Source organism: Solanum stenotomum, chromosome 12 (assembly GCF_019186545.1).
Source record: "Solanum stenotomum isolate F172 chromosome 12, ASM1918654v1, whole genome shotgun sequence".
Lineage (NCBI taxonomy): Eukaryota > Viridiplantae > Streptophyta > Magnoliopsida > Solanales > Solanaceae > Solanum > Solanum stenotomum.
In genome coordinates, this window is record NC_064293.1 from 46973757 (window position 1) to 47001416 (window position 27660).

Sequence of the window (27660 nt, forward strand, 5' to 3'; positions counted from 1 at the left end):
CCACTCTTTTGACTCTTTTAAAAAAGAAGAGCTTATAAATTTGTTTAGACTTTTGAAAAATATAGCGGTAAATTAATTTTATTTTGATTTAGTAAATAACCAAAAAATTTGGCCCGAAATTTAAAAAGTCTATAATATCCTTTTTATTTTAAAATAAACTAATTTTTTTATTAAAATGTATTAAAGTTAAAAAGGTAAAATAACATAGAGTGAAATATGTTATTTTACCATTCTGGCCATATTTTCTGGCCAAAAGATTTTTTCCTTTAGAATAAATATTTATAGTAGGGTGGACAACTACTATGGTACCAAAAAATATATAGAATGGTAGAATGTACTAAATATCGTGAGATCGAGATTTCACTGAATATATTATAGTTATTATCAAATATCTTTTATATCTTGTGTTGATAAACATGTAATATGAAAAAATTAAATTAAAAGATTATAAAAAAGGAAATGTATTTTTCTTAAAAATAAATTTAAAACAAAAACAATACAAACAAATTAAATCGAAAAAAGTATATTTTATTACAGTGACAGTATTATCGAGTACTACTACTATTTTGGCATTGATTATGCTTTATTTTGTGGCATATTGATTTTGGGGCAACTTTTATTGGCGAAAAAAAAGAAAGAAAAGCAAGAACATTGTTCAGTGTGTAGATAGAAACAATAAAAAAAATAAAAAATCCTTTGACCTCTGAAATCTGAAATCTAGGATTATGTCTTCCAAAGAATAGAATCATCCATCTATTTTTATCTTTCTCTCTCTATTATCCCCACAATCTCCGCTATTTTCAGGTACTTTTCTTGATTTTTTATCAGTGTTAGAATACACTCTCTTTTATCTATCTTCCACTGATTGGAGCTTTAATCGATTGTAAATTCTTATGAACTGAAATGGGTATCATCTGAATCGGTTGATGCAGAGATTTTCACAGTAAAGTTCTTTTTTTTTTTGGGATCGGAAATGCAATTTCTTGATTTTTTTTAAAACTAGAATTCTTGATCACTGTGATGTTCTTTTGTTGATATTCTTCTTCTTTTCGGTTTAGCTGTGTCTTTGAACACTGTTGTATGCGAGTTTCCTTTGCTTCTTTTTAAAGAAATTAAGATGACAATAACAATTTAAGATTTAAGTTCACACGAGTGGAGTTTAAGATTAAGAATTAAGAAAGATTCTTTTATGTAATTCCATGGAAATTATAGTGTCTATTTTGGTTCCTGCTTACTGTTTGGTTTGTTGGGTGTTAGGCAGCTGGATTATCCCAAAAAAGCTTTTTTTTTTATTGAATTTAATCTGATTTTTGCTTGCTCATATATGGAATTTAATCTGTAAGCTTATTCATTTCATTCTTCGGAAGGTGCAATTTTGCAAGAATTATGTGTTATTTGAGGTAGACCATCCATGTATTTATCTATCAATCCTTATATCATAGTTGTTCTTTACTTGTACAGGTGACACACAGCAATTTTAAAAAGAATTTATTAAGGTCTTGATCATGAAGGGCATCAACTCATTCAGAGTGTCCTGAAGAGAGAGGGTGCCCAATTGCATTTTCCGTAGTTCTTACTGTGACAAGTTTTGCATCCATAACCATCCAATCACAAGAATTGAGGATTGCCAATGATAGCCTTGGAAGGTTTTTGAGTTCGGACATTTGATTGAAGACAGCATCATGGGTGCAGTTTGTTGCTGCTTGCGAGATGAATGTGAAGATTTTGCCAATCCAAACAGCTCAATATATAGGAACTGCATATGCCTTCGATGTTTTGTTCAAAACTTCTTGCACATGGTATGCTTTTTCTACTATTGTGTTGTACAATCTTCTTTTCTCCGCTACTTGTATTTCACCCCATTGCAATTACCCTTCAGTACATCCAAATCATAACTGATTTCACTTTTAACTTTTCTTTGAATAGTCAAACTGTATGTGTACTGATCTAATTAAGAGTGGTTCAAATTGAACTTGTCATCGTTGCTGCTACTCGAGCACATAATTAGTCAATTTTTAGCAACATTTTGATATCTGATCGCATAAGGTGTCAGTCTACTATCAAAATCTCTCATTTAGGTGTCTTGAGTAGAGAGACTTAGGCTCATCTCTTTCATTTCTAGTGAAACAGAACTGCACTGAATTTTTAGCTAAAGTTAGTTAGCTTTGTGTCGGCTTGTCCCAAAACCTAAGGGAAACGATAGCCAACAATTATGGTTAAGCAGAAAATACATAACTCTGGGAAGCCTTGTACGTGAGACTCCTCCATGGCATAGCAAGAACTTCACTGGCAATAAGACAACTTTATGATTTCTCTGCTACTGTTCATCAAAAGTTCATGCATGTGCCATAAAGAATTAAATACTGCAACATCATTTCAGTAGCTATTATCTATATATGTAAGCACATTACCTTAGAGAAATAATCATCATCAAGACTTTCTTCATTCTCTTTTGGCAAGTACCAAATGTAATTGCTCTCCTTCATTTGCCATAGAATTTAGAGCACTCCATGTTTTCTTGTGCAGTATGCATCATTGTTTCATAGAGGAGAACAACATGCCATTGCTTCATCCACTCAAGGTACAACATCTTTGAGTTCCTCAGCATCCCTTGATAACTCACTATCTGATATGTACCGCTCTCCTCCAAGACCACTTCCTTACGATGCCGATCCAAGATACTTCCGCTTGCAACGCGATGGGCTAGTCTCAAGAAGGGAGAAAGGCTCAAGTCACTCGCATGAGGAAACTGAACCACTACGAAGAAGTGATATTGATGATGATTCTGAATCTTTGGGTACGGGTAATAAATGGAAGGAGTCTGTATGTGAAGAAGGATCAAAAGAATATAATTCCAAGTCATTGAAACACTCAACAGCTAAAACAACTACTGAATTTACTCAAATTTGTTATTCTTCAGAAGATGAAGATGTCTGCCCTACATGTCTTGAAGGTAGGTCATGCTTTAGGTGTTTTGTGATCCATCTTGTTGCACTTCATTACAGAGTAATTTATGTACTCCATCTGCTAAAGTAACCGTGAGAGCATTTTCATATTTCCCTCTAGTATCATAGGGTAGACAATACTATTTCCAGCATGCAGTAGGAAATACACTAATAGCTCCTGTAATTTATTTATCTTCTAAAATAATTTGGTTTCTGTTTTATATTTTAGTTCAGTGTTTACCAAAATTCAGGAATAGCTTGACTATTAATTTTCTGATCTTGATGATACTCTCTTTTCCAGAATATACTGAAGAAAACCCAAAAATAATGACAAAATGCTCTCACCACTTCCACTTGGGTTGCATATATGAGTGGATGGAGAGAAGTGACAACTGTCCAGTATGCGGCAAGGTAACTGTGATGTTCTTTATATTATATGCATACTCAATAAATATTCTTTTATGACTAGGTGTTGAAGTTGAGCTTTCCCTTTGTATGCTATTCCCTCTGTCCCAATTTATGTGACACCCTTTTCCTGTTTAGTTTGTCCCAACAAGCATGTCACCTTTCTATAATTAGAATTAACTTAACTTTAAAATTCTCCTTTTTCCCTCAATGAAATGATTTATAAGCCCACAAATGTCTAACGTTTGTTTTAGACAACAAATTTCAAAAAGTCTTCTTTCTTTTCTTAAACTTTGTGCTAAGTCAAACAGTGCCACATAAATTGGGATAGAGGGAGTACTGTACTAGAAGCAATTCCCAGACATTCTGAGGCAAATAATTCACTTCTTTATTTTTCCATAGCAGTATGAACTGATGTGATTAACGATATACTGTGCCTTCACAAGCTGCAGAAAACCTCTCAATAGTTGCATTAATAAATTTGACAAAATTACAATAATGTGTATGATAACAGTTTAAATTGCTCTGCTGTTGATAATTGAAAGAAAGTAGCGAAACTAGTGGGCTTCATTTTCCTTATAGTTATTATCACTTATAAGTAAGAAGTGAGACATGAATAACTCGTGGAGGAGGGGTCGCATACTCCAGAACGAGCACGAGAAAGAAGCACAAGATCATCTAAGCAATAGATAGGAAGAGATAACACTATTGAAGAGATGGGTGGAAGGAGGCATAGTGCCATCAAGAGGTAGCAGGAAACGAATGTGATGTCGTCAGAATGGTCAGAGATAAGAGGCGTAACTCCGCTAGAACGGTCTCTGAAAAGAGTCCTGATGCTATCAGCATGGTGACGCCAAACGGTTGCTAGAAAGAAGAAATGACATTGGCAGCTAGGCAGTGTAAGATTGCCTACACTCGATGAAAAACCTTTACAAACGGAACTGTCCTACTTGAGTTTCTACCCAGATTATAGGGCCATGGTTACCACGTGAGAGAATAAACTAAGAGAAGGTTATATCGAGGACTTAAGGATATGTTGAATATGAGGCACACAACACAATAAATACTCATCCTATATGACAGTAAGGTGCAAAGTGTAAATTATTAGTTTTAGGAGAGATGGTTAGATTATTTTTTTATAGGGTTAACATTTGGTAAGTTGTTCTTTACCAGAAAGTCCAATCTTCTATCCACTGTGTACCAAGGTGCAGGAGGGTGTTAGATATATAAGAAGTCCTATGTATAAGAGGTCGTCTATTATCCACCGAGTATCAAATCATGCACCACTCGGGGATTTCTCGGTTATAAAGAAAAGATGTCCTAGATGGTATCAAATAGATATCTGAAAGTGTTCATAATGGTTTTTGGATTATTCCACCCACTGTCTAGGTTGTGGGTAAGAGGTGCCAGCTTGTCTTATGGTGTGCAAGTAAAATGACTGTAATGAAGAAGAGTGGACACTGGCCTAATTGGTCTGTCCATTCAGGTCTATTCTTGGCTAGAAAAATTAGTCCATGCTTGGTTTGTGCCGAAATATTTTCCCTCTAAGAAATTGAGTCCAACTAGTCGGGGCCATGCTATGGCCTACCTAGATCATTTATTAGCAGATTCTTTCCAAATCAAACTCTTTACTGATGCCTGTGGTTCAGACCAGGGGTTAGGCTGGGCCTGAGCAAATCTGTACTTTGTCTCACAAGCCTGTTCTCTGCTCATCCATAAATCTCTGTTCAGATTGACATACATTTGACCGTGTTCTTGGGGAGCTTTTATGATGGGGTTGAGTTACGATGGGTTGGAAGTTTTGAACTGTATTACTGTTATTAAAGATGTTAAAATACGACTCTGGCAGTATTTAAAACAAAGGTTGCTGCACATTGTTGATTCTGTTCTGTAGCATATATTGGTCTTCAGCCTGATGGATAACTAACAATGGGGACAAAGGAGGAGAAGAAAGCTGTTGTCGGTACTTGTAAGAAGAGCACTTGCAAATCTTCCATAGAAAGAGAAAATAGATCAGAAAACACAAAAGGGAAGGCTGAGAAACAAAATCTATTCAAGAATCTGTATAATCGGGTGGATATGACATTTTCCCTCTGATTTCTGTTTATTGTTTGCTTCAACTCAGAAAACATCTAGTAAATTAATGGGGGGATGATTATGGTGAGGAGCAGAATATTTGAGAGCATGAAAAGTTGTTCAGTCTCTCTAAGAACCTCACTTCTTTATCAGTGTGGATTTAGACCATTTCAAAGTGCTGTTGAGTAATTTCTTTTACATTCATACATATGTAGTACATTATAGTAAATGATGCATAGTATTTCTTTTTTTCTTATTTAATGACCTCTTTGCTTTGTAGGTGATGCTATTCAACGAGTCGCCATGATCTTTACTCTTAAAAAGCTCTAGTCGTGGATGAAACCAGCAGGAGATAAGGGCAACAACTAATAAACCAGAAAAGCTAATCAATGTAAAGTCATTGTGAATATCTGTCCAGCTAAATGTGTGACCATACATCAGTAAAAATGAAATTTTTGTTCAATGCAACTTTCTGTTTGGAACTTTCGAGTTCATATTGATCATTTGATGCAACAGAAAACAGTTTCAAAGCACTTTATGTAATCTTGTTTTGATTTGATGAATGATTTCTCCCAGTGTATAGCACATTGTTCCTACTTTCACAATTTGAATGTTGGCACATTTGTCTGCCAAAATCACTATAGTATTATACATTGATCTGATACTACTTTATATCTGTTCCAACGTCATTGGGGGTAATTTCCTGAAATGCTTTTATTCAAGTCTATTTTCGAATGATTATTGCACAAATATAATGTTGTATCATGCAAAAATAAAGATTCAAATAACTGATGCAATATAATGTACTATGAATTTGGAAGGAAAAAAATATACGATGCAAATATCATTTCAATTATGTCACATAAATCTCTCAACTTTCAATGGAAAATAAAACAGAAGTAATTACTGCAGTACAATTAAGTCGCCACGAGCACATACTGTCAATATTCTAGGTGGATTTTATTATCATGTCATCTTTTCACATCCATTGGTAAATCATCCACAATATTTACTTAAACTGGAGTACAAGCATGCCTATATAATACTAATAGAATATTTCATCCCACTTTAAGAAAGAGTCACCGGTATCTATCCAGTGGGCTACAACTTCACAGAGGTAGAAAGACTCTGCAATGAAGTTGGAGACGAACTATGCTGTGACATTTGAAGCAGCTTGAAAAGCTTGGATGAAGCTCTCTGGAGGTTGGCCACCGCTCAACTGGTACTTGCCATTTAACTGCCAAATGTAAATGCTTAGTAATTTCTTATTCGTGGATTAACATATCGAAAGTGCTTATGGAACAATGTGCTAAAATATGTTTACATACATACCACAAAATGTGGGACGCCTGATACATTGGATGAGTGTTGCTGAAGCTCTTCATTCACCTTCACATAACCAAAACCAACAAAATTTACTTAACATATTTATAAAATGGTGATCTATCCAACTGCTGAGCCAACCCACTGGGGGATGGGGGAGTAGTAGTGATTAGTGAACATGAGGTATTGAAAATTAGGTAACATGTGATATGAATGACTAGGTCCATCATGGAGCAGGACAAAAGATTAGTCATAATGCCAAATATAGATATCATTGAGCTAGGCTGCTTTACTTCTGTCTAGCAAAAGTTCTACATAATTGATCGTGTCTTTAGCAGTTTTCCATCAGATACTACCTACACCTCCCCCCTCAGCGAATGTTCTGAGAGAAAGGAAATGAGCAAGAAAAATAGAAGACAGACTCTCCAGTTGACTATTAGATAAAAGCTGGGAAAACATACCTCCTTTAGCCCATTGTTGGGATCTTCAAGGAAGTCAGCTGCTCCTTCTATACCGACCTTTCTTGCAGCTTCGATAAGAAATTCCCTACAAGTTGAGAGTCAAATGCTGTCACTTTAAACTATATGACATCTTCTATACTATGTCGCTGTATTTATTATGTACAACATCTGCCTATGGTCATAAAACATTAAAAAAAAGGAAATATGGCTATTGACAAGTGATGCATCACTGTAATGATCAATATTTATACAAGGAAGAAGCTTTAAAATCTCTGCTCGTGAATCATTTTCAAAAGTCAGGAGAAAGATCCAATATAAAGGAAAAAGGAAAAGAAAATTGAATGTTGTTACTGTGTAGCATTAGTATGCTAATGCAACTAATCTCAATCTGTCAGGAAAAAAGGCACTAACCTGTCACCTATATACCTTCCCTGTGTGAAATAGCCAAGAAAAAGCTCCTCAGCAAGATTATTTTGCTTGTCAAGCCCCTGTTGTCCTGCAAAATATAGTAGCCTGTGGCTGTCCAGACTACTTCCCCTGCATACCGAAAACAAACTATGTTATAACACAAGTCTTTTGCACTTTACAGCTTTCTTATGTTTGGCAAACCGCCAGAGACTTACGTAAGTCCTGACATGTTGTATTCCAGCCCAAGGCCCTTAAAAACCTGCATGATTTTGAAAAGGTTGAAATAAGGTGATTCACACTGGAGGCAACTTTTCAAGACACATTGTTTGGGCAACCAGAGAAAAGAAGAAATTATGAACCTCTGACATTCTTGACATCATTTGTTCAGAGCGAGATCCAAACTTATTTCTGTAGTAATCTTTCTTGTTAATCCCTTCTTTAGGTGCAGAAGGGTTGAGAAGAAACGGATGCCACTTAATCTACAAAAAAAAAAAAGATTTTTCCAGTGAAGATAGAGGAACAGGCAGTATAAAGGAACCACAGATAACAGAAGCAAATGGCACCTCAAAATCATACTGATCACTGGTTAACGCTATAGCTTTATCAAGGTTCTTTTTCCCCACAAAGCACCAGGGGCACACAGTATCCGAACTGATATCAATTCGGATAAACTTCTTTCCACTGTTGGTGGCCATTAATCGATGCAGGAACCTGATTACACACATTCAGAAACATCATCTTAACTGGCCTCATACCATTCTTCTGTTAAACAAAATAAATATTTTACTAGAATAAAGTACAGATCCCATCAGTTAGATTGTTTTTCACTTCAGTTTTCCTGGCCCACACACACTAAGATAGAGAAAGAGGAAGCTATATCTTCCCCATCTGAGTTTAGGTTCCCACCTAAAAAGTTGGACGATAATGCAGTTCGTGATCACATGAATCAGCATTGTCAAGTTCAAGATAAGAAATCACATCCATAGGTATTAACCCTCTTAAAATTTATGTATAGTAAATCATTCAATAGATTCTGATTTTCTAATAGTAGCAGTTCCCAAATCATGGTCGATATAGCCTTTAGGTGACTGCACCCATTGTTTTCAACTCGAACCTCTACCTAGTAGGTACATTCATTTTGATACCACTGTATCTTAATTCAAGAATTGGCTTTATCCCTAAGCTGAAATTTAAGTTGATTCTATCTCAATATCTTTGATCAAAGATGAAAATCTCAAGAACCCCAATTCCTATCCCCAAGAAAAATGTTGACTTCTAAAAACAATATTTCAAGAAACTAATTAAAAAGGTCAAACAGAACATGAAGAACATATCATCAAAGCTTCAGTTTTCCTGAGTATTTCACTTAAAAAAAACATATATTGGGAACAAATTCATCAAAGGAAAACTAAATTAAATCTTGATAATGATCGAAACCCCATTATTTAACGCATAAACTAGTGAGAAATTAGCAAATTTAAACCCCCATTAAAACGAAAAGTGTTACCTCGGAGAAATTAGGAATTTTCGGAGATTCAATGAAAGCAAATAAATTAGGAAAGACTCTTTTGGGCCGTAACCAGAATTTGCCTCTTCTTATTCTTCTTAAATCTTAAATAGTTTTTTTTTTTTTTTTTTTTAAAGAAAAAACGATAAAAAAAAGTAGGAGTTGTGATGTGAAAATGGACTTAGGAAACTTAAAATCTACGCTATGTACTTGGACGGGATTGGGACTTTTTGATCAATTGTTTTAAATATAGAAAATTACGGATATTAACAAATATTTAACATATATTAGGTATTATAGTTATAATTTAAAAAGAAATTATGATTTGTGGCTACAATTTTCTTATTTTTTGCTATTCGTCTACTTTGTATAATTCGCCTAATTTGTATAATTCGGTCCCTAATTGTATAAATCGTGAATTTTGTATATGTTTACCCTAACTATTTGTATACGATTTTAGAAAAATTCATAATAAATTACCATGTTTGTGTATTGGCAAGCGAAAATACAAATAGAGTTCTGAAAATTTCCTAAATGTATAAATACATAATTTGTATAGATTTGCTAAATACTGCAATAATATAAACAAGTGTAATCTCTTAAATGAGACTTGAAAATAATATATATGGAGATCTTATATTATAAATAAAAAATAAAAAAAATACTTTAGATAGACTTAAATAGAAAAGATAATTTCGATTAGAATTACTCCCTTCGTGCTATTTTATATGAGGTAGTTTGACTCGGCACGAAGTTTAAGAAAGAAAAGAAGACTTTTAAAACTTATGGTCCGAAATGAATGATAGAAATTTGTTAGGCTATAAATCATTTCATTAAGGATAAAATACGCAATTTATAGTTAAATTGTTACTTAATATAGAAATGTGTCATTTTTTTTTTGGGATTGACTAAAAGGAAAATAAGTCATATAAATTGAGACATATGGAGTATTAATTTTCATGGTTAATATGAAACCAACGAATACGTAGATTTAAACCAAAAAAACAAATGAGTAGATTTATAAATTATACTCATATCATTCTTTATTCATTCAAAGTCAAAACAACCAAATCATAGATTGAGATTTGAAGTGACATAATTAATAAGGCAATGCAAAAATATTGAAATTAGAGATATTAGATTAATTTTTAGTAAAGGTGCATGAACCGTCAATTATTAGTATCTATACTATTAGTATAAAAAGTATATTATTTTAATTATATTAATATATTACTACTCTTTTCAAAAGAGATTGAATAACATAAGATATCATATTCAAGTCAAACCATCTATCTATATATAAAAGGAGAGGAAAAAACGACACGTGTCAGCACCACAATTATTCTTGAATTTTATTATTTTTAGTTATTTTAAATAATAAATTCAAATTCAATAACTTAATTGTCTTTAGTTAATTTAAATAATAAATTCCATTTTAATAAAATAAAAATTTAACGGTTTCCATTAAAAAATAAACAATTTAAACGGTTACCATTACAAAAAATGAAAAAAACTTATTGTAAAAAAAAGATAAATTAAACGGTGGATTAGTTGAAATGGGGTAGTTTTTTTTTTTTCCTTTCTTTGTAATTTTTTGCCACAAAAATATCTAAATAATTAATTTCAAATTTAAAATTTCAAATAATAACTAACCTTATCCCTAAAAAGAATCTCAACTTCCTAACCCACATCTTTGAAGAAAATTATTAATCTTAATAACATCATTCACATCTTTTTAAATCTAACTCTTCATAAACGAATCCAAATATTTGTAAAACAAATATTACATTCAAACAAAAAACAAATTACATTCACATGAGATCACAAAAGAAAATGAGGAAAAGTGTAGTAGTGTATTGTGTGTATATATGTCATTTTTCTTAATTGTTTGATTTGAAATTATGTTGTTATAATTTACGGATAAGGACCACTATGCTCTCCAATGCAACAAAGAAGAAGAAGAAATCAACGATAGATAAATGGAGGAATTCTGAAGAATTTCATATCAATGGATCATGTATGTCAATTACTAAACAAATTTGGTTGGCATTCCTTACTTATGTTATTTTCATATTCTTTTAACGATTTCAATAAGGGTTTCATTTTGTAAGAATAAAATCAATATATATGAGAATGATGATGAATACATATCATCATAATTATCATATTCTTCGTTCACAAATTACATTTTTGTTAATTTATATGCACAGTAGTATTCCTTAGCGTGATCATTTTGATTATTAGTATGATCATTTGACAATTGATTATTCTTTACTCAAAAATTATTACGATTATTTAACATTTAATTTACTTGCACAATAGCCTCCTCTCTTTTAAATAACTACACATACACATACACATACACATACACATATTCATATAGTAAGGCTTCTGTGGGTGCATTTATGATTTTGTTTAATTTAAAAAATAATTAAATTATCTAATTTTGGAAATAATTTTTTATAAAGTATAACTAAAAAAACAGAAATGTGATCTAACCATTTAAAAAAAAAATGAAAATGACAAGTGAAGTTTTTTTCGTAAAAATGTAGCAAAAATAAATATTTAAAAAGGTAGGAATATTTTTAATTCAATTCTTAAGGATAATTCAATTCTTACTCATAAAATCTTCGATCATAAAGAAAGTCACAATATCTAAAAATCTCATATTATTAGTATAATATTTTTAATTTGTTAGTTGGTTTTTTCCTTATTATCATATTATTCAGATTTTTTTGGTTAAAAGTATGCATTATTTTTATTTTTTGTAGTGCTTGAATTTTGGATGTTAAAGGCAATGATAGCAATGACAATAAATTAGATTTAAAAATGTCATAACAGAAAATTAAATAAAAAGGTAAAACAATTAATTAAAAAAAAAAAAAAAGAAGAAGAAGAAAACATTAATAATAATAAAAGAATAGTTAAAGATAATTTAAATAATAAATTCCATTTTAAAATAAAATAACAAGTTAACGGTTACCATAAAAAAAAATGAAACAACTTATTGTAAAAAAAAAAAAAGACAAATTAAACGGTGGATTAGTTGAAATGGGGTATTTTTTTTTTTTAAAAAAATAAGCTTGGACCATTGGTCCCATTTTATTGAAAAAGAACGTCAGATGGACTCAAAATGAGACCATGAAACAGAGAAAACAAACATCTATCTATATATTCTAGGAGAAGAAAAAAACGCCACATGTCAGCGTCACAATTTTTTAGAATTTTAAATAATAAATAATTAAATATTATATAACTATTTAAAATATTTAAATACACACTTTTATGCTATTTTTGACTCTTATTTTTATCATAATTAAAATACCTATATTTATTGATTGACATCTATTTAATTATTTTAAAAAATAATAAAGAAGCCAATGAAAATAGTATTACTCCACTACATACTATTTTTTCATTCAAAATCAAAATATTTAGAGTAAATGAATTCAAATGAAAATAAAAAATACAATAAACTTAAAGATAATCTAAATGTAAAGTATATACTTATTAATATAAAATTTCAAGATAATATGCATTATTTAAAATAGAAAGAAAAAAACCTGTCAATTAGAAAAAAGAAGATAAAACTTACGTCCTTAAAAAGGGCCAAAATAGCACATGTAACTAAAGTTTATGTTATTTTGGACTCTTATTTTTATCATAATTAAAATATCTATCTTTATTGATTGACATCTATTTAATTATTTTCAAAAATAATAAAGAAGCCAATGAAAATAAAAATAAAAACTACACATTAATATGACTCCATTACATACTACTTTCTCATTCAAAATCAAAATATTTAGAGTAAATGTATTCAAATGAAAAATGAAAAATACAATAAACTTAAATATAACATAAATGTAAAGTATATACTTACTAATAAAAATATTTCAAGATAATATGCATTATTTAAAATAAAAAAAAAAACTGCCAATTAAAAAAAAAAGGATAAAACTTGCGTTCTTAAAAAAAGGTTAAAATCAACCATGATCAACTACCTAAATTTAAAATTTAAAATTTAAATTTCAAAAAAAAAAACTAACCTTATCCTTAAAAATCATCTAAACCTTATAAGGCACGTCTTTAAAAATAAATACTACTCCTAACTTCATCATTTCTATCTTCTTAAAATCAACTATTCAAAATACGATTTCAAACATGTTTTAAGAAAAAATAACATCCAAACAAAAATAAGATTCAAACAAAAATATGATTGCACTCACTAAGATTGTAAAAGAAGAATTACTATCTGAATTGTTTGTGCTGCAATTATTTTTTACGATTGAAGGGATCACCTCTCCAATGCAAGGAGGAAGAAAAAGAAACTGGTGATAGAGAAATAGAGAACTTCAGAAGAATTTCATGTCAGTGAATCAAGTACATCATCTTTTAATATTTTAAGTGCATGAATTACTAATATAATAATTGTATTGTTCATATGCTATTTTTTAAAATAATCTAGCCATTTTCTATTCATCTTTAAAACAAATATTGAAATGATCCCTTTTATATGATTTATTAGTTCTTTTGGTATTTAAATTTAGGTTGAAGTTCCTAACTTATTTTGTTTTTGTATTAATATTTTTGATGATTGCAATAACTATTTCGTTTTGTAAGTATAAAACAAATATGAATAGTGACGAAGATGGTGAAAAACTTGAGAAGATTCAGAAATGGAGATGTTGACATACCTTAGGTAATTATTTTCATTAAATTTTTATTGTAACTTTAATTGTTTTTTTGGGAAAAAATCTTATGGTGTATAACTTTATCATTTTTCATCCTTGATTATTTGGACAAGCACTATGATAGTGGTCAAAAGGCCAAAGTGTGAAGCAACAAAATCGACATGAAATTTGTTATTGAAGTCAATATTCTAATACAAGAATCTGGTAAATTTATGTAGTTACCATTCTAATATATATATTTGTGCACGTCTAATTTAATATTATTTTCTCATCATGGACAACATTCTTCCATTCAAAAGTTACTTATAAATAAAATAATGTTATAATTATATCCCCTTTAAAACGGATCATTAAGTAGCAATATAGTTAGAATTGCACTTTGCATCAAATTTATACGGAGAGTAAATTCTATATTTAAAAAAATTGAAACTAACAAACATATAAAAAGATAACTACCTACACGTCACATTTTTTTTAAAAAAAATCACACAAATTAACATTTGACTTTTTCTCAAAATTGCTAAAATATTTTGTTAAAATGTTCTGATATAATATATTATAAATCCTAATTGTTTATTGCAATATACAATTTAAAAATATATTAGCCAAATTTGACAAATAATAATAATTATAATAAGTAGAAAAATGTAATCAAGAAAAGGAAATATTTTAAAAAATTATTCAGATCTAATCTCCTATCTATTTAATCATTTTCAAAATGATTAAGAAGCAAATGAAAAATACACACAAAAAAATCAACAAAAACTTTACATTAATATGACTCCACTACGTACTACTTTCTCATTCAAAATCAAAACATTTAAAATATTATTAAAATTAATTTAAATTATAAAAATAAAACTACAAACACTGTAATTTTTTGAAAAAGTACTGCGAATCTAATTTTTATTATTACTTTAATTTTTTTACCATTTTTTAAAATTCAAAATTTGAAAATAGTTAACTACATTATACTCTTCTTTAAAAAATGCTCTCAAATCTTAATTGATTATTGCAATATACAATTTAAAAATATGTTAGCCAAATTTGACTCTATAAATAATAAGCGTTGAAAAATGTAGAATATTAACTTTTACATTTGGTTTGAAAAATAAACACTTCTCTAAAAAAAAGAGAAAAAATAAAATAAAATGAAATATAAATCAACTAAAACTAAATTAATTTTAGAATATTAACTTATGAAAGTATTGTTCAACTGTATAATTATATTGTATTAAACTATCGCGTATATATATATATAATTTTGTTAAATACCACATAATGGATATGTGACTTGAAGAAAAAATTAAAAGACAAAATATAAAATTGTGAATAACATGCCTACATTTTGATATTCAAGTGATTAAAACGTTTTTTGTATGCTTAGTATTTTGATAGGACTTTTCTTAGTAATATTTTATTTAATTCTAACTATTAAATTTTCTTATATCTTTATTGTTTTAATTAACAATAGGATAATATGGATAGAGTGATAGTATCTATCATTTTAAATAAATTAAATAATGATAAAATATTATTATTTTCAAATTTAGATAATGGACTAAGCTTATATATTGATTTATTTACATAAATATTCTATTATAACACATCAAGATAATTAATGTTAACATTCTCAAATAAATTTTCAACATTATCTTTTAATAAGTTAAAATTTTAAATTGTCAATAAATTAATATTTATGATTACATTTATCAATTAACCGCGCAACGCGCGGGCACGTATACTAGTACTAATTAATAAGAAGACATTTTCTTTTATTATGTAAAAATATTACTTATAAATGCTTTTCTATCTCTAATACTCCATTCAATTTTCATATATGACTGTATTTTGAGTTAGCAATTTTTATGTGATCGCAATAACAAAATTTTATCATTAGGTACTCCTATTAAACTAGAAATTCCAATTAGATTCTTTCTAAATTAAGAAGTATTTGGACATTAGAGTATTTTAAGGTCTATAAAAATCAGTTGGGGCAAAACGGTCGGCCAGGAATTGGCAGTCCTGCCCTCCCTCCATCTATCAACTCCCAATTTCTTTGGAGCTCAAACTGCTACCTTAGATTCTTCAAATTTCCCGGATAAAATTCCTCCCATTAAATATCCTTTTCTCGATTTCATCGTAAGTTTCTCACTGCTTACATTTCTGTTTCATCTTTTTAGAGTCAAAGTTAGGGACTTCGGTTCAAAAACACTAGTTAAAGATCGTAGCTTTTGTATTTTATGGTTCATTTTTCTTTGATAGTTGAATTAAATGGATATTGATGAAATACTTGGGGTATCTCGGCCTGTGAGTCTGACAAACAAGAGTGCGATTTATGTTTGGGGTTACAATCAATCTGGGCAAACGGGTCGGAGAGAGGAAGAGAGGAGTTTGAGGATCCCAAAACAGCTTCCTCCAGAGCTATTTGGATGCCCAGCTGGTGGTAATTCCCGTTGGTTGGATATTGCTTGTGGTCGAGAGCATACTGCTGCTGTGGCTTCTGATGGATCGCTTTTTACATGGGGTTTGACAATTTTGCCCTTTATTTCCCTTCATTTTTTCAGTATCCATGTTTTTGCTCTATTTCTAATTTGAATTGACTCTCATTTTGGTTACTTTACTTTATCATTTACAAGCTTTACCAAAGATTTGATCTTTACTAGCCAAGTTTGGATTATATCATCAACTGTCTTTGTAGTTCTGAATAAATTGGGTGGAATGAAGAAAGAAAACAATGGTCTTTAGTTTGATCAGGCTACCATTTGTCTGATGACATTGGATCGAAATTGGGTTGAGAAGAGTTTCTGAAGATGGTGTATCCCAACAATGTGTAAAAACCAACTTTTTTTTATCCCACAAACTAAAGTGTAAGAGCTGAGAGTGTTCTACAACAACATACCCAGTGTATCCCACAAGTGGGGTCTTGGAACGCTGGTGTGTATGTAGCCTTACCCTTGTGAAGGTAGAGAGCGAGAATTTTTTTATCAGTGGTATTTGTACGGATTACCTGTGTATACCACTGGCAAGAAGGCGAACTCTCATTATATATCAATCTTTTGCTCTGGGTGCTATTGACTTGACTACATTGTCACACATGTGGGTTGAAAGAAATTAGGAAGTTGGGAGGATAGATAATGACAGCAAATCTTCTATTGGCTTCTTCCAAATGAATGATGAATTCTCATGTAAACTGTGGTATCTTTTAATTTTTCCTTAACATGGTTTGGTCTCGGTTGGTTATCCATTTGCTATAAAATGTGCCTTTAAAAACCATTGCCCTATTCTTACTGATAAAAAAGGTCATTGCACTATTTTGTTGGTCATTTATTGCCTTTCTTAATTGATCTTGCTACAGTTTCGTGTATTTTTTACTCAAATAAATTCCTTGGTGTAATACTTGTTTTTTATTCCTTTACTCAAAGAGATATGCTGCCAAGAAGAAGTCACCACTTTATGCATTTTAAGTTGATATTGAACAATTTGTTTTACTTGAAAAGTGTACCTCTTTGGGAAAAACCTAGATTTTAATTGATCTTTGACAGTTAATTTCAGAAGCCTGTTCCTGCTTTTGTTTGTGGGGAAGTTGATTTTTCTTGTAAGAGAGTTGTATTTATTTCATTGCAACATGAAATAGTTTATAGATGTGTTTTTGTACCTTCAAACAGGAGCTAACGAATTTGGTCAGCTGGGTGACGGAACTGAAAATGCTAGGAAGCACCCCAAGAAAGTGAAGCAATTGCAATCTGAATTTGTTATTAGTGTTTCATGTGGAGCACATTGTACTGTTGCCATTGCAGAACCACGTGAAAACGATGGTAGCATGTCAGGTCGGAGACTTTGGGTCTGGGGACAGAACCAGGTCAGTCTCACAAAAAAAAACTTCAAGTCAACAGCTACCTTGTTTATTTGAGGTCACAATTTGTTTGCCCGTGTTATTCTATGCAGGGATCCAACTACCCACGACTCTTTTGGGGTGCCTTTTCTCCTTCTACGGTACCAAATTTTTCTTGAGAATGTACTTTTGTGGAAATATCTGTGTTTCTCATGCAAATGTATTACTTCTGTTCTATGTGGTCATAGTGGGGCTTAAGCATCTATCTAGTCGCATTTATGTTATGATAGCAGATTTACCTTTTCCTGAATTCTCTATCTAATCTATGCCCACATTTTTTTGTTAAGAAGTTGCTTTCCATACAACAACGGTGACTTGACATTCACAGTGCGCAACAAATTTTATGATATTTGTATGCTCTTTCAATTCATTCAGGTTATTCGCCAAGTTTCTTGTGGTGCTGTTCATGTTGTAGCGCTATCAGAAGAAGGGTTACTACAAGCTTGGGGTAATTTGCACTTTCTTAATTCACCTGTATATACAATTCTATGCTTAACATATCCTCTCAGTAATTTTGATGAAATCAGTGCACATATGTGTATGGATCCCTGCATGTGATTTTAGTTTTTATGTGTATATCCTCTATCAGGTTACACAGCCTTAGAGTTAAAAACATATTGTGTCATGTATTAATGAATATTTTGTCACTGCTCTGGTAAAGCAGGCTATAATGAATATGGTCAGCTTGGCAGAGGTGTTACATCTGAAGGCCTTCAAGGCCCTCGTGTAATTAATGGATATGCTAAATTTCTTGATGAAGCCCCTGAACTTGTGAAGATTACCCAAGTGTCATGCGGGGAGTACCATACTGCAGCTATATCAGAGAAAGGCGAGGTGTAAGTGTTCATTGGACCTTTCTTGATGGAGATAAGTTTTGATGCTAAACATGAGAATATGGTTATCCGCATGGCACAAGTGGACGTGGATGTCAAGGAAAATAAACCATAAAGATACACACTACTTGATTTGCAGGATTTGTTTTTTTCCATTTGTGGAACTTCTCTAATTTAATTTTGAATCATTGAAGTTGCCTGGTCCCACTGAAATATTACATTTGCAAATTTCCTCATGGATACTGGATTTGATTATAGGATTTTTTTAGATAGTCATTACTAAGAAGATACCTAGAAACTAACCCATTTAGCCATACACACTAAAAAAGGAATATAGAGTTGTTCAGTTCTCTAGGAAGTTAAAATGAATCTTCTGCTTTTACTTTTAGTTTCTTTAGTAGAGACTTGGCATGATTGATGCATTTTTAAGTATTCCTGTTCTTAACTTTGTATGAGGGAAACAGTGGTGCATCCTTGCTCATTTCTCCTTATGAGGTGGTATCAGTTTTGCTATGCATTAACTAAAATTTTGTTGTCTGAGTTTGGGGTAACTTGTATCCACTTTACTTAATTCTTCTGTTCACATGTTAGCTCTTTTGAGTTTTGGTTATTTCGATCTTTTTTTTAATTTGATGACCATGGTGTCCGGACCAACTTTCGTGCACCTAGACTAATTCCACGGGATACTTGCCACCTCCTACCAACAACAAGTACTAGGTAACTCTGTGCACCAAGGGAAGAATCACGATAAGTAGGGATTTTTATCATGAAGTTCTTTGAGATAATAAATTTCCTTCCAGAAAGGACCCCTGATAATATTGTACTATCATTTGCTTATGTTATAGCAAAGCTATGTTCTCTTCTTTGCTAGTTTTTTCTTGTGCTGGTATGAATTTCTGGAAAAAATCAAATTTCTTACCATAAATTGAACTTTTCTTGTGCTGTGATAAACACATCCCTGCTCCCCCGAACACTCTTAACCAGAAGCCAATAGTGCCTCTCCCACTTTGGTCCCTTAGTCATTGACCCTTCATCAAATGAATAAGAAGCTTCACGACATGTATCTTCATGATGATCTGCCATCTTTCTGCTGTACCCCTCATTATATTAGGACTTAACAACCGACAGGGCTTGTTGACTAAAGCTGATATAATTGTTTTTGTTTGATTTCTTAATCACGTATTTCGTTGGGTCTCTTGAAGTCCTGTACAAATTAGTGATGGTTATTTTTTGCTTTTTTCAACAGATACTACTCTACGGATCATTTGATTGATACCCTTTTTCTTTCCCCTGTCCATTACTTAAGATTTTGATACAGGCAGACTTATCGTTGTATCATTTTGACTAACTACAGCTATACTTGGGGAATGGGGAGCGTGGGACAACTTGGCCATTGTTCCCTTCAGTCAGGTGACAAGGAACTTTTACCTAGGCATGTAGTTTCCCTTGATGGCATATGTATTAAAGAAGTTGCCTGTGGTGGTGTTCACACCTGTGCTGTGACTGCGAAAGGGGCTCTTTATGCTTGGGGTGGAGGTCAGGCTGGGCAATTGGGAGTTGGGCCATTAAATGGATTCTTTTCGTGCAAGCTCAATGAATCTGAGATGATACTCCGAAATATACCAGTGTTGGTTGTTCCAGATGGTGTGCAACTTGTTGCTTGTGGGCATTCACACACACTTATTTCTGCTAAAGATGGACGAATACATGGATGGGGTTATAACTGCTACGGTCAAGCGGCTAATGAGAAGTCTACATATGCCTGGTATCCATCACCAGTTGATTGGTAAGAACTATTGCTTGACTAGACGTTGGAAATCTTTTAATACAAAGTCATTTCTTATTTAAGTAACCCTTTGTTCAGGTGTGTTGGGGCAGTCCGGAAATTGGCTGCTGGTGGTGGACATTCAGCAGTGCTGACTGATGCATGCTCGCTAAAGGAGTTGTGTGAATTTAGGCTTGCAGAAACAGTGAATCCATCCAATGCTTCAGTGGTTGAGGATGTCGCCTCAAGAACAGGAGCTGATGCTTTAGCACGACTTTGTGAAAGATTGAGGTAGAAATTCTATTGAAGCATTTATACTTGTGGTTACTGGTAAAATGATGCATGTGCTTCAGATGTTCAAAGCATGTCTTGTTATAAACTTTCATTGCTTCCCCCTCATTTTCTCCTTCATCGTGCGCTATAATATAGCCAGTAACTGAATTTATTTTGTTGGCATTTGCAGGGAGCATTACTACAATGATGATGAGTTTGGTCTGTGAAATGTGTTAAATATGTAATATATCAATTGGGATTGATTCTTGAATTCATCTAGTACAATAGCAGTGTCTTTGTTTCATCATGTATTCTCCTTTTTCTGCATCATCGAATTGTTGGTAGGTTTAATTTTAATTTGAAATGAATTGTATATGCTATAATACAAAACATGTACTTATAATTTAACCAAAAATTGTCTGAATAAACTCCGTTTTCATTTCCTTCCTGTACCCTAATTGCTATTTACTGTATAGTTTATCCACGCAAAGCAAAAAAAGAATTAAAATCAAATAAAATATAGTTTGGGACATCAATTAATTAATTACTTAATATTATTGCAACAAGAACGTGTAGTTTTATCATTTAAACTAGTTTTGTTATTTAAAAATATCAAAATAAGAGAGGTGTACGGTAATATCTAAAATCTCAACGAAAATAAGTGTTATAAAAGTAAATCAAAAAGAATTATTCCATAATCGTTTCATCCTTTATTTAAGTTACCGAATTGTCCCTTGGACAAAATTGCCATCTTTAATATTTTCTCTTTAATCAATATATCGTCATCTCAGTATAATGCGCTACTTAAATCTGTTTAATTTATAGGAATTAAGGAGGGATGGATAAAAAATGAAGCATGAAAGGTTTAATTAGCTTAGCTAATTATACATCACAAACAGGAAAGTTGATTAATATTGTTTGGAACAAAACATATACAATTAATTAATATTGTTTCACCCTTCGTTGCTGACATGGCGGAGCATCCATGGCGGTATCAAGGAGGAATTGCTATTATTATTATTATTATTCGAACCCGGATACTGATGAACCTGACCCGATCCATCTCTGTTCATTCCTCCAAAAGTCCCCCTGTGATCGACACACATTATGTATGAATAATTTTTACACATCAATGTTATTTAACATGTTATGCGATAACATATATATAACACAAAGTATTACTTATTGTGAGCAATTATATGTCGTAATAATTATCTTTTAGGTGATCTGATAGTGTAGAATTTACAGAGAGAGTACGTACCCAATTGTGAGGTTAGGAAGATGGTGAGAATGTGATGGAGGCACATGAAAAGTTGATGAGTTGGGTTGTACTGTCTTCTCGTTTTCTTTCAACTGTTTTCAGTTCACAATTATTTTTTTATGTATATGTATATAAATTTCTAACAAGTTTAAGATATATATACCTTCTTAGTTATCAAGTTGTTTTGTTCTTGGAGCGCTCTCTCCTGCTCATATATAATGCAAGTAACAAATCATCATAAATACAACAAGCTAAGATGAAGAAGAATATAAATATATCTATCGTTACCTTTTTCTGCAGCTCAGAAATGGACTCGTGCATCAGTTGGTTCTGCATATTATTTAAGTGATGATACATACTATCATCAAATAACCTTAGAGTAACAAATTTATGGTACATATATAAAATGTGAGATTAATTAGTAATCAGAAAAAATGATTAATTAATACGTACGGACCTTCCTGCTTCTAATTCGCTTTAACGAAGTATCAATCTGTTGCTCTATACTCTGGAGCTCACGCAAACTGAGAGGGTCCAGATCCTGACCCATGTAATGCCTACACATGATTTTCATGTGAACACATTTTATATTATATCAACAATTGGAGTTTGGCACCAAAACAGACACTACTTTGACATGTCGTCCAAAAATCAGGCTCTTACATCCAATCAACTCCATTTTAAAAAGGGTAGGTTTTAAGGTAGTGTCTGTTTTGGTGCGAGACTCTGAACAATCGTGTATAACCAATAAATTTCATCAAGTGAAGGGGGATGCGTATTACCTTATATTTCTTTGTAAAAGTTCAATCCTTGACATGAGCTTCGGATACTCCACACTCCAATTTTCCTACAACAAATGCATCAATGAGATCAAAAGGATAACCAAAGACAAGAAATGAGAGACAAACTAATTAGCAAGTCTTTGGAAAATATATTAGATTTGAAACTAATTAAAGGGGAAAATGTATTTGATTGATGTTATATATGTTCAAAACATGAACTTTGCTTGGACTAAAGTAGGTGAAAATTAAAAATTTCTAAGTTAAAACACTAGGAGTATTTCTCTTCAAAAAGTATCTTCCATTCAATTTATGTGAGAACATTAGATACAAAATTTATGAAAGAAATTAAGACTTTGAAACATATGATTAATTTAAAATATTTCATCGTATTTCTGTGGCAATAAAGACTTGCTAAATGGTTCTTTCCAAATGCAGAAAAAAAGGCCATATATTTTTTAGATTGACTTAAATTGAAATAGGTTCATATAAATTGAAACGTAGAGAGTATTTCAATACTTCACTATAAGACCTCATTTTATTTTTTTTACCAACAATGATAAAATTCAAAGGATAAATCAAGAGAAAGAAAGTATTAATTTGTATTTACCTTGGGATCAGAATCATTTGCATTCATCTGTCTCTCTGCATATGAGTATCTTTCATATCTTTCAAGAATACTTTCCATACTAAAAAGAAAAAGAAGCCAGTAAGAATATTGAACTTAACTGTATGACCTAATAGTATAAAATTTTATTTTCTTTTTCATTTACAGTTACTAACTATTCCATTGATATACAGTAATACTTAAATAGGCTTCTAGCTAGGTTATTTTAGAATGAGAAGTTTTTGCATTTTAATCAGGTTATTTTGAAAGAGATAGATCTGATTATTTTGAACTATAATTTAAGCTGATAAATATGCAAGGTGGGAGTGGCCTCCATGGTGGCTAAGATGAGGGAAGTAAGACTGAGATGATTGAGTCTGTGACGAGGAGATATGCAAATGCCCAAGTGAGGAGGTGTGAGAAATTGACAATGGTGGGTTTAAAGAGGAGTAGAGATAGACTAAAAAAATATTGGAGGAGGGGTGATTAATTAGACACACATGCACGAATCTACAACTTACTGAGGTGAGAATATGATCCTAGATAGGAAGATATCGAGGTCGTGGATAAGGGTTGAAGGTTAGTAAGTAGTTAAGCATTATCGCGCTTTCCTACGGTATAGATTTGGTGGTAGTTTGGTGCAGCGTGCATTTTTCTCCTTTCATACCAATAGTATTAACACTCTTCTCGTAGATTTTTGTCCTTCAATTTCTGTTACTACTGGTTGTTTTTTGTTCTTCTATTATCACATTATTTTCATGTTCTTTCCCTATTATTGGATATGTCTTCTTTACTTCTATATTTTCCTTTTCACACTACTTTGGTACAAGTTATTTGAGTCGAGGGTCTTTCGGAAACAATCAATACTCTACTAGGGTCAGCATACACTAGCTCTATTCTATCCAGAATCCACCGGTAGAATTACATTAGGTATGTTTTGGTTGTTAATTAAAGCTTGAAATCATGGTCAAATAAAGTTGCTTACAATTTACTATAACAGGTAAAGCTATACCTAGATGTAAGGGTGTTCACGGGTTGGTTTGGGTCGGTTATTGGTCAAAATCAAAATCAAACCAACTTAATCGGTTTTAAAATTATCAAAACCAAACCAAACCTAATATAATATATATTTATCGGTTTGGTTGTTATCAGTTTCGGTTATTCGGTTTTTAAATTATATGCATAAAATTAAAAGAAATAATTTATTCAAAACGTGAAAAAAGTGACTATAATCCATTCAAAACGAAAAATAGTTAGAATGACTGACATTACAAAACTTTCGATCATTGAATTTACTATGAATAAAGCTTCAAAATTCACTAGATTTGTCCTAGAAGGAAGAGACATTGACATTTTTAGTCTCACAAAGAATTGTCATAGACACTCATATACATGAAACCAATAAGATAGATGTTCTTACCTTGGACATTTTTACTTTCATAAGTAAATTATAAATAAATTTTGATGAATACATATATAAGATTTTTAAAATTGTTTATAAAATAGTATATTATGTATGTATAATTATAAAATTTATGTGTATTATTTATCGGTTTGGTTTGGTTATTTCTTCGTTTTTTTCGGAACAAAACCATAACCAAACCAAATACTATCGATTTTTTAAAAATCTAAAACCAAACCAAACCAAACCCTAAATAAAATGGGTTCATTTAATCGGTTTGGTTTGATTTTTCAATTTGAATCGGTTTTTATCCAAACCGTGAACACCCCTACCTAGATATGTATGCCCAAGCTTGTGCCTATATTTTTCTAGCTGAATGAGATTGTTTGACAATATTTTGCCACAAAATTGTGTTTGTTCTACAAAATTCATCATAATCATATAGATTTGTCAATGTGTAAGATATGCCTTTAATAAGTTAAAGCTATACTAGAGGTCTGAACAAATCTAGTTAGTTGGTCTTTTAAACTCATAATTTACATAACTCGTTATGTATTGATTGTTATTACAAACTTCAAGAAGATTATTAATCAATTTTAATATAACATGAAATCATAGACTATAAACAATTAACTGAAGGATTTGGATCAAAATTAATTCCTTCGGAAAACCAAACCATTTACTTTCTACTACATAAAAGATTTAACTTGTCAACGTTAGAGAACAATTGACCAGAAGATAATATATACGCTGACAGTGTAAATAATGTTTACGCTATCATATTAATGTGTAGTAGACATATGTTTTTTGTATGCATAGAAGTTACTAATATCATTGGAGTCCGCGTACGTCATTGAGAGTGCTCCTCGTACTATATATCACTGAATGAACTGACAAAGAGGCACAAGGCTCTAGGCTTAAAAATGAAATGCTATTTCTTCAGCTTTTTGCTTTTAATTTGTTGTTTTTTGTGCATTTGATCTAATTTTAATGTAATAATGTCAATATAAAAACCAAAATACTAACATGACTACCTGCAAAATATATATGGAAACACAAGGGAAGTAATATACTTATGAGGGTAACTTTAGGGATTTGAAGGGTAAAATATCATTTTTATTTCGTGTAGCAGATATAAATAAATTTCAATGCTTCAAAGATGAAGTTAGCGTTTGGTCATAGATTTTGGATAAAATTTATCTTCAACTATCTAGTTGGTTGAGTGACTTTTACTTCGGCTCACAAAACTTCAAAAATTTTCCAGGTTCAAACACGACTTAAGTTCCAAAAAACCCACCTTAAAAAAGAAAAACTCAAAATTTCAAGTTCTAAATTTAACTTCAAAATCTAAGGCGAAACGGGAGCTAAGAATTTAGAAATATGTGTACTGATCGAAACCATCAATAATCTCTTGATTTACTTTTTGGAAGAAATAGGAGATCTAGTTTCAATGTAATTAATTCACCAAGCTAAGAACAAATTAAATGATCTAAATCGTAGGTAATGAGAAAGAAAAAGTAATAAGTTTTAACTGAACATACAAACAATTACTCAAATTAGTGCATGAGGGCATCAATGAACTGATTAATAATTAGTTTATTAAATATACATAGCATATATCAATTAGCATCCTAGTTGTTCCGTCGTTAACCTAATAATGTAAAAAATGAAGGGTAAAACATGATTTTGTTTTTGTGCTACATATATAAATAAATTTTCAAGGCTTCAAAAGCGTTTAATCATAGATTTCGAATTAGTAGAGTACCTGGAGTCAGTGGAGGAATACTGGAAAAGTTTGCCTTTGGTAGAAAACACAATCAAGGCAACATCAGCATCACATAATACAGAGATCTCATTAGCTTTCTTCAACAATCCAGATCGTCTCTTTGAGAATGTTACTTGCCTACTTATCTTGTTCTCGATCCGCTTCAACTCTACCCTACCTCTTCCCATCCTCGCGTATTTGAATTAGTCGGACTTATTGGTTTGATATATATATATACTACTAAGAGGAGTAATTAAGGTTGTTCCCTACCATGTGAATGATGGAGATGTTTGTTTGGATTAATGAAAAAAAATTAGTGGGACTATATGAAAGAAGCATGAGAACAAAGGTGTAGGGGGTGGGGGTGGGGGTGGGGGGTGTCAATTTGTTGATTATTGATTGATTGAGTGAAAGGGCACAATAATAACCTGATACAAGAGTGGTTTAAGGGGTGTTGCGTTGTCTATTTGTGATTGGATTAAACGTACACACTGCTAGTATCTGGTGGTTAAGAGCCAGGAGACAAAATGCAGTAATTCAGGATGATTTTGATTAGATATTCTGAGTTTGAGATATAGATATGAAATATTTTATTTTGTTAAAAAAAGTTTTTTTTTTTTTACTTATATAATATAAATTTAAATTAATCGAACGGATTAGCCCGGTTGGGCAACACTTATTGAGTGACTAGTTATTTGTATAGTTGTGTTGACAGCGTTTTACGTCATTTTAGTATATACTTCTTATATGCTAAGGTCCTAGGACACTCATTACGTTCACACTATGTAGTACTCCCTACATTTCATATCTGACGTAATATTCTTTTTAAAAAACAATTAAAGGTATACTTCACTTAGTTAATTTAAATTCTAAATTTGATTATTTTTTACTTTATATAAATATTTCTTAAATTTTCCCTCAAGTTCATTTTGTGATACTAACATTTTTTTGTGATTTACTATAATATTATGTTTTCCTTCCTTATATTAGGGGTAATTTTAAATCTTTTGTTTGTCAAGGCTCCATTGTAGCACATGCTTGATTGGACATGGCTCCTCTTTATTTCTCTTCTCTTCATTTTCCTCAACATCCTACTTCGATTAGTAACACATGACATAAGAAATTAAATGATTAAGATTTAATTGTTCAAAATAAATAACTAATGGTGATATAGTTAATAAATGCATTATATATTTGATTTAAAAAATTATTGAAATTCCACAATCTTAACAACATATTGTCTTGTTCATAAATAAAGGAA

The 27660-nt window shown here is 31.5% G+C and overlaps 4 protein-coding genes across 4 annotated transcripts; 2 read left to right on the forward strand and 2 right to left on the reverse strand.

Moving 5' to 3' along the window:
* Window positions 1-1574: 1574 nt before the first annotated feature.
* Window positions 1575-6037, forward strand: LOC125848769 (E3 ubiquitin-protein ligase At3g02290-like). The gene is made up of 4 exons (XM_049528696.1): window positions 1575-1799; window positions 2527-2953; window positions 3247-3356; window positions 5707-6037. The coding sequence occupies exons 1-4, from the start codon at window positions 1683-1685 to the stop codon at window positions 5731-5733; spliced, it is 681 nt and encodes a 226-aa protein (XP_049384653.1). The 5' UTR covers window positions 1575-1682; the 3' UTR covers window positions 5734-6037.
* Window positions 6038-6248: 211 nt separating this feature from the next.
* On the reverse strand, window positions 6249-9212 carry LOC125849250 (uncharacterized). The gene is made up of 8 exons (XM_049529298.1): window positions 9126-9212; window positions 8182-8329; window positions 7978-8097; window positions 7834-7877; window positions 7622-7747; window positions 7211-7295; window positions 6759-6815; window positions 6249-6663 (listed from the first exon to the last, which is right to left on the reverse strand). The coding sequence occupies exons 2-8, from the start codon at window positions 8311-8313 to the stop codon at window positions 6577-6579; spliced, it is 651 nt and encodes a 216-aa protein (XP_049385255.1). The 5' UTR covers window positions 8314-8329; window positions 9126-9212; the 3' UTR covers window positions 6249-6576.
* Window positions 9213-15801: 6589 nt separating this feature from the next.
* On the forward strand, window positions 15802-21028 carry LOC125848133 (ultraviolet-B receptor UVR8). Its single transcript, XM_049527942.1, has 9 exons — window positions 15802-15961; window positions 16085-16346; window positions 17488-17681; window positions 17768-17815; window positions 18090-18162; window positions 18379-18550; window positions 19902-20333; window positions 20412-20603; window positions 20776-21028. The coding sequence occupies exons 2-9, from the start codon at window positions 16094-16096 to the stop codon at window positions 20810-20812; spliced, it is 1401 nt and encodes a 466-aa protein (XP_049383899.1). The 5' UTR covers window positions 15802-15961; window positions 16085-16093; the 3' UTR covers window positions 20813-21028.
* Window positions 21029-21388: 360 nt separating this feature from the next.
* Window positions 21389-26627, reverse strand: LOC125847801 (truncated transcription factor CAULIFLOWER A-like). The gene is made up of 8 exons (XM_049527500.1): window positions 26400-26627; window positions 23236-23314; window positions 22629-22693; window positions 22304-22403; window positions 22135-22176; window positions 22010-22051; window positions 21847-21938; window positions 21389-21674 (listed from the first exon to the last, which is right to left on the reverse strand). The coding sequence occupies exons 1-8, from the start codon at window positions 26585-26587 to the stop codon at window positions 21539-21541; spliced, it is 744 nt and encodes a 247-aa protein (XP_049383457.1). The 5' UTR covers window positions 26588-26627; the 3' UTR covers window positions 21389-21538.
* Window positions 26628-27660: the final 1033 nt, after the last annotated feature.